The sequence below is a fragment of the Alosa alosa genome, chromosome 19 (genome assembly GCF_017589495.1).
Source record: "Alosa alosa isolate M-15738 ecotype Scorff River chromosome 19, AALO_Geno_1.1, whole genome shotgun sequence".
Lineage (NCBI taxonomy): Eukaryota > Metazoa > Chordata > Actinopteri > Clupeiformes > Clupeidae > Alosa > Alosa alosa.
The window spans coordinates 26230770-26239139 of NC_063207.1; the positions used below are offsets into that span (position 1 = coordinate 26230770).

General features: G+C 39.6%; 1 protein-coding gene across 1 annotated transcript; it reads left to right on the top strand.

The window, feature by feature from the left end:
- Positions 1–1353: 1353 nt before the first annotated feature.
- On the top strand, positions 1354–6194 carry rdh14a (retinol dehydrogenase 14a). The gene is made up of 2 exons (XM_048227908.1): positions 1354–1719; positions 2416–6194. Exons 1-2 carry the CDS (start codon positions 1474–1476, stop codon positions 3031–3033), a joined length of 864 nt encoding a protein of 287 aa, XP_048083865.1. The 5' UTR covers positions 1354–1473; the 3' UTR covers positions 3034–6194.
- Positions 6195–8370: the final 2176 nt, after the last annotated feature.

Below are 8370 nucleotides of genomic sequence, written 5' to 3' on the forward strand. Positions count from 1 at the left end.
CTCCTGGGTAACATAGGTACACCTGGTAATTTTTTCAGAATTTTTTGAGACCTAAGTGCGTGGGCCCTGGTTGAATTGACGTGGAATGACCCTGCATTATGTAATTCATAACACTTAAATTAACAGGTTTGATCCTTTGAAATACATTTTGACACATTTTTACATTGTTGAGAGCTCATGAAATGGACCGGACGCAAAAGGCACCGGTTTTGTAGAATGACCCTTTTTCAATAGTGGTGCTTCGGCATCGGGCTAGCCATGCAAATAAATCACTGTTTTACACCCATTTACGAGGCTCAATGTGTCTCCACACTTCATTGGTAGACTTCCGAGGGCCCTGACATTTAAAATGAGACATTGAGAACTTTGAAAAAGCACTGGTAGTTTACTTACAAGACGATTTATACAGACAGTATCTTCACGAAGTTTAGCGTTTGCAGCCATCTTGAATTTAGTCACGGTAAGTCGAGCAACGAGTAAGAATGAACAGGTATGATAAGGGATCAGATTCCAAAAATAATTCAGTGGAAATGCATGGATTCCATTTGCTGCTACTGGAAGACTGTCGTCTTGTAAGTAAACTACCAGTGCTTTTTCAAAGTTCTCAATGTCTCGTTTTAAATGTCAGGGCCCTCGGAAGTCTACCAATGAAGTGTGGAGATACATTGAGCCTCATAAATGGGTGTAAAACAGTGATTTATTTGCATGGCTAGCCCGATGTCAAGCACCACTATTGAAAAGCTGTTGGTAGCATCGCTAACTAGCCAGATTTTGGAGTGCAGGGGACAAGCCGAGATGGGCTATGCGACATACGTTCACACTCGGTATCATGTTTCAATACACTTTAGGTCAATATCACACCGGAATTCTCCTTTAAGTTGGTCTGTGGATTGTTACAGGAGTTGACAGAGAGCTCACGTATTTGTAGGCCTACTTGGTGTGCTTGCGTGCAGATGCTATGTTTTTATTATTTACTTGGAATGCATTTCTACTGTTTAATATATGGAAAGACGGTTGACTACAGATAACTCACCGTGGTAAAATGTGCTTGTGTGCAGAATTTAGCTTCGTTGCAGTAGGCCTATTCCATGTTCGTTTGGGTCATAACAGCACAACGCAAAAATCTACCCCGTTACACTTGGTAATTTACTAAGAAACTATTTGCTGGTGGAAATGACACAAATTATCACTAAAACACATTAATGTAAAGCAGCTTTCCTGTGTGCATTTGTAGGAGGCCAACACGGCCCACTGATGTTGGCGCGCTATCCAGCAAATTAAGGCCTACTACGCTTAAAATAAATGATGCGCTGTGTCTTTAAGAATGGAAATCCAAATGCTCACTGGGTAATGTATTTCAATGACATTAGTAAATAAACCGGTCTCGTGATCAAGAACAGGACTTTCATTATTCCACTAATTTCTCTGAACCGTCCAAAAACCTTTTATGGAAATTCTATCTCCTGCCTCAAAATGATGCGAGGAAAAACTATAGTAGTAACTGGGGCCAACAGTGGCATAGGAAAAGCTACAACTGTTGAAATGCTAAAGCAGCAGGGACGTGTTATCATGGCTTGTCGCGACCAAGTTAAAGCTGAGGAGGCTGTTCGGGAAATCGTGAAGGAGGCCGGCGGTCAGGATAACGGTGAAGTGTTGATTAAACACCTGGATCTTGCTTCTCTTAAATCGGTGCATACGTTCTGTGAAGAGATCATTAAGGTATTTAGCCACTAGGCTACAACTACGTGAAAAGTGTCCATGCAGCAGCGAAGCAACCTCTTAAGCTAACGTTGCATAGAATGACTGCAGAAACTGCTCAGTCATTGGTCATAGACTAAACAGACATTCAGGGGCGTCCACCTTAGTTCTGCGACTCAGATATTCTGAAATAAACTGCAATCAGAAACAGTGGGCCTAAGCGTAAGTTGTTAACAAAATATGCCGTAGGCTATTAAGATTTAGGCTAACGTTACAATGTTGTGCTTGCTAATATTGACGACAAAATCATTCAGCTTTAAAACATGAAATCAACATCAACATCTACACAGTTCTGCTCACAAGAATCAATTCTCAGAGTAGAGTTGAAACCTCAAACCGGTAGTCATGCTTTTGTCAAAAAGTGCACATTTAGCTCTCAAATGTGAGTAGGCCTACTGTAGAATCAATGTAGGGGACAGACGAAATGAGAAAAATGAACAAAATGACAATAATTAGTTTTTAGCAAATTGGATAGTAGCCTATTGTCTACTATTGTAAACTTATTATGATGCTATAAACTAATTAATGAACAACAATATTGAATATGAACTATCAAACTATCAATGCATTAAACTAATATAGCCTAACATATTTTATACAATTTAGCCTACAATGTTTTGTTTATTAAAATGTTGAATTATCGGTTTTGTGAACTAGGAAGAGCCAAGGATTGACGTGCTGATTAACAATGCTGGAATATACCAGTGTCCTTACACCAAGACAGAAGATGGCTTTGAGATGCAGTTTGGGGTGAATCACCTGGGACACTTTCTTCTCACCCACCTCCTGCTGGAACTGCTGAAGCAGTCTGCCCCAAGCCGTATCGTTGTGGTGTCCTCCAAACTCTACAAATATGGTGAGATAAATTTTGAAGATCTAAACAGCGAGCAGAGCTATGACAAGGCCTTTGCTTATGGGCGCAGCAAGCTAGCCAATCTTCTCTTCACTCATGAGCTTGCACGCCGTCTAGCCGATACAGGGGTAACTGTCAATGCCCTCACCCCAGGGATTGTGAGGACAAACCTAGGGAGGCACATCCAAATTCCTCTGTTAGCCAAGCCACTCTTTAACCTGGCCTCAAGGGCCTTTTTCAAGAGTCCTCAGGAAGGAGCGCAAACATCAGTGTACCTGGCCTGCTCCCCTGATGTGGAAGGTGTCCAAGGGAAATGCTTTGCCAACTGTCAGCCACAGGAGCTGTTGCCAAAGGCTACAGATGAGGACATTGCCAAGAAACTGTGGGACATCAGTGAAGTTATGGTCAGAATAACAACATGAAATTCTCATAATGGTCTGCTCTTTATCTTTTATATGTGTGTGTGTGTGTGTGTGTGTGTGTGTGTGTGTGTATCTGCACATTTGACAATATAGGGGAAGCACATTGTGGTTTTACTCAGTGTCTAATTGGTACACTAATAGCCAGTTGGAGAGGGCCTATAGACAACCAAGAGAAGAATGCCTATGAAAACACCAAAGAGTGCCTCTCACTAACACTGCTGTAACAACACAATCCATTTCAAATATTTAATAACTTCCTATGCAAGTGTTGTTTTGGATTAGTTATCTTATAGATAATAAATCAAGATTGATGAAAAAACCTGACTGATAATATTTAACAATATCTCAATTAACTTTGACATTGATTTGAATTTGTATCTGAGTGTTTGTGACTGACCTCACATGTTGATGAAGGCAGGTTAATTGAATTAATATCCTGTGTATTGTGTTTATTTTATGATAATACTCATTCTTCATTAAACCAGTGAGTCCTAGTTAATATGGCAGAATGAAGAGTAATGAGGAAGACGCACTTCATGTGTGTTCTGCTCAGTCAGTGTTGATTTGTTCAGGTCACATACCTTGGATCTGAATATCATATCATAAATAAGCACAGTTAAAAATGAAGCTGCTTATTACTGGCCTCATTTGCTGACTGATTTTGGTAAAGCTGCTACAAACCAGTATATTTTCAAAGTTCACTTGGGCTCTAATTAACCATGCTGGTACTTGGTACTGTACCATGGTTATGCATTCTTTTGCACATACAGTGCATACAGCTATTAGTGGGGAATGTTTTCCCTTTACATTAACGGTAGATTAAGTGTCCCTGTCGAAATGGTAGCAACCTTCCCCAATGCATTTCTAATGCTTTTACCACCTGCAACTGTCATTAGTGCATTTACTGGATCATTTAGAGAGAGCACTGACTAGCCAGAAAACATTTAAGATCCAAGAAAGGCCGAATTAATCTGATCCAGCCTTGCCACAGAATAAGGGAGGTCTCGGTGCATTCACTGTGGAAGCCAAAGCCTGTTTGTTTTACAAATAAAGAAAATGACTGAAATTAGGAGAGTTAAGGCCTCTAATGATGCGTTCCGCAATGATGCCACATCAGCGGTGGTATTCTCTGCCAAAATGCTACGATTACTTATCGTGTGAGCTTTCAGGAAGGTAGACAACCACCATCAACAAACAGGGCCAGTCTGTTTCCATTTGAAACCGAGAAGCTCCTTTTTCATTCATTGCTTTTTCCTGTCGGCTTTTGTCACGAAGGTTCTTCAGGCTTTACACAGCTTTCATTCCAGCTTGAGATTGGTATTCTCCCAAAAATGTACCCCCTCTGTGTGGCGAAGCATATTTACAAGGCAAGTGGCAGCTAGATGTAGAGAGAGAGAGAGATTGGCACAGTTATAATGTGTCAACTCAGAAATAATAGCTGCAAACAAATAATAACTAGACAATTGTAATATAATGACTTCATCCAACATGTCTATCACTTTTATGGTCGCCATTACTCAGATGTGTGTAACTTTTTTTTTTTACCTTTTTACATTGATAAAAAAAAAAACGTTAAATTTTGCCATTTTTTATATGCCACTAGGATTTTAATTCTGTATCCATTCAGGTTTTTCCCCTCAAAACACCCAATGTCATAATTCTTGTAAGGATCACCGATTTCATTCTCTGAATATTTAGTTTCCCCCTCTGCTAGACAGCATTATTTTTTCTAATTTGTGTGCTTATGCTGGTTGTGGCCTCCAAGTAAAGCAAAGAACTCCCATCAAGTTTATCGTCCAGTGAGTTTGTTTTACAGTACATGAGGAGAAGCATGTGGAAATTGGAGTGTCTGACGGATTGGAGAAAGCCTTACAGGAGATCGAGTTTTATTGACCTAAAGCAACTTGCAAGGTGCTGCCAACATGTCACCACTGTTAATTCATATGTGCTTCAGTGGACTGACTCTCAACAGATAGGTTTGTTTACTTGATTTTCTCTGCAGTCATGCAAGGAGGATCATTTTGACATATTTGATGTGTTGCGTCAGGGTGAAATGCTCTGGTCCAAATGCAAACAATGCCTGATCCATGCACAGAGGTGGAAGGTCCAGGAATCGGCACAGAGAAATTAATATTAACAGGAAACAGCTCTCTGTTGTGCTGTATAGTGTGTTCATTCAATGGCAAAGATGCTGCCAACATGTCACCACTGTTAATTCATATGTGCTTCAGTGGACTGACTCTCAACAGATAGGTTTGTTTACTTGATTTTCTCTGCAGTCATGCAAGGAGGATCATTTTGACATATTTGATGTGTTGCGTCAGGGTGAAATGCTCTGGTCCAAATGCAAACAATGCCTGAGCCATGCACAGAGGTGGAAGGTCCAGGAATCGGCACAGAGAAATGAATATTAACAGTAAACAGCTCTCTGTTGTGCTGTATAGTGTGTTCATTCAATGGCAAAGATGCATTCTTCTGTATGTTCTCAGGTATTCTGATTGAGAACACATTGCATTTTACAACATTTTGGCTAAGATGACTTTTGAGCAGAGGCCCTTTAACATCCTTCCAAGAGGTAGCGTGCTATATTTTGACGTACTCTTCAAAACAAAACGGATTTTTCTCAGGGTTTAAAGAAATGTTTGGGTCCGTGGCAAGTATAAGAAAACATCCAGTCATTATTTTGGTCTATATTTTTTAGCGTCATTCAATTTTTATGTGGCATTCGCACATGGAAGTGATTTCTCTGAATGAGAGGCTGAATCATTTTCATGGGAAGTGTGCAGTTGCCAAGGTATGGGATTTGACTGGTCCCACAGTGTAACTGATAAGTCGTGATTTACGGGGCTGGTTTACACTAAAAGCGGCCTCTTACAGTTGCAGCGCTTGCAGTCACTGTTCATTTTGGCCTGAGCACCCAGTGGAATTAACACAGTTCACACAGTAGTATGTTTACAATCCTCAGAGGCTGACAATGTGTAAATTTTTCATAGGTTAAGCTCCTTTTTAAACATTGAAGTGGTTAAAGTTAGATATATTTTTGAACCTATTACAATTGATGTGACATGTTAACAACAGATTTTGGTCTTATTATTTGCCAACTGGTATTGTCTGGTGTCTGAAAGCCTTCAATAAATCAATTTAAATCAAATTTCCATCTATTCTGCGTACAGCGTACTTGGACTGAATGGCCGGGTGTGGTGGTGGGTAACATTGTGGTCTGTCGTAATTGTCACGGTTGCATGGGGAGAGCTTGACCCAAACACAGGGCAAAGTATGGCTAGGGAAGGGAATCTTAGAATTGCAAGAATCTTTATTCTAAACACAACCCACATAGACTAATAACCGACAAAGACTGAGAGGAGACCGAGGGTTTACATACACAGGGGTAACAGGGCACAGGTGGACAATGATCAAGGTAAAACAAGACAGGTGGAAACCATAATTAAACTAACAGACTAATTAACAGAAAGACAGAGGACTGGACGAGACCAACAAGACGATAACGGGGAACAGGTGTGGAAACAGAAACGGAGAGAAAACTAACAAGACAGGAAGCACAGACCAAATAAGGAGATGGGGCGGAGACAAAGACAGGTGACAGGCAGGTAAACACAAAGCACATGGGGAACAGGCAAAACTAAACACATGGCAAAACAAACAAAGGAGCACATGGCACCGGACCCTTACAGTAATAAAGTGGATTTTACTTATTCCAAACAAATTACATGAACAACTTATCATTATTATTGGAAAAACAAGATTGAGAAGAAAATCTATTAAAGAAAATGTTGAAATGCTAGATATTATGTGAGGTATTAGACCTCATTCTTCATCCTTTTAATTACAATAAATATGTCATTAGCACTTCAATTAGTAGTCCAAAGTCTTGAATCTGTATTTTTAGATATTAAGGCCTACCACCATCCATTCTTCTTGTCATTCTGATGAAGAACTAAATACCTAACAAATGACTCCTAAAGTTGTGTTAAATTCCTCTGTTGCATTAGAAAGAATTATAGTTGAATATTATGTGCTAACTATGATAGACCTAAAAAAAAAGCAAACAACATTTTTACAAGAAACACTCATCACTAGCTCATTAGAAGCCTCCATGCTTCAATTTAATTGCAATAGTTCGAAGGGGGTATTTTACAGTCATTTACTCATAGTAAGAGCCTTTCAGACTGGCTTATGAAAATCAGAGTAAACTTATCGCCAAAGCACCTATGGGAGTGTCTGCATTTCCTCTTATGACCAACACAACCACAGAATTCATCTCTGCATATTGGTATACGAGGTTGTGAAGAGTTCATTGTACAACAGTAATGCTCAAAATATGTTGTTTCCTCAAACAAGCACATGTGTTCTTATCACGCTGATTGTGAGGTGGCCTTCGTTTTGAATTTATGGTGTCATGGATTTCCTGTGGACTATATGCTTGGTCAGTGAGAGTATACTTTGACTTCTCACAGGGACTTCATGCACCACATAGCCTTTCATTACCTTCCACATCTTTCCTGTGTTGCAGTAATCAGTGTGACAGTTGGAGTCACCATGGCCAATGACATGCTACTCAAGGCATTCGGCCTGGCAATGATAAATGCCAAAGTGCGACCACTCTGTGAGCTATTGCAAGCTTGGAGACAAAACAGGTCCCACATCAAAACGTGTGATGCTAAACATGATTTCTGTAGATCTGAGAATGGCATTCTCAGCAGACTTTGGTGATGATGAACACAGTGGAGATCTGCTCAGTACAAAACAATATGTACAATATAAGTGTAACAGTTACTGATGAACAAAGTTGACCCTGACAATTTGTCACATCAATCATTTATGAGGGTCATCTGTACAAACTTCAGTTCATCATTGTGTAACTTATCCAGGGAACGGCTTCAAGATGATGTATTGCTTTTTGCACATACTGGTTTTACCCATACATGTATTGAATACCATCAGAAAATAAATTTGTTAAGTTACATCCACGCCAGTGAAAAAATGTAAAATGGTAATGGTCATAAATGGTCATAAAAATGGTAAAATGATTGGGAAACAAATTCACCATGATATTGAGTGTGCAAGCATCCTACGATCTTATAATAAGTTATAAGTAAATAAGTTGTAGTATTAGTGTTTTAAGAAACACCACTGTTTATGTCTTGTTAATTTATTTCAATCCAAAGTAATGACATGACAAAAAAGTCTGTGAATAACATGGGCGACAAGGGTTGGGAGTTTTTCTTATTCACTCTTACTCAAAGCCTACTGTTGCCAAAATTAAATAGTGACTTACTCTGAACCAGGGGATCTCCATCATTCTCTGAAATCACCCAA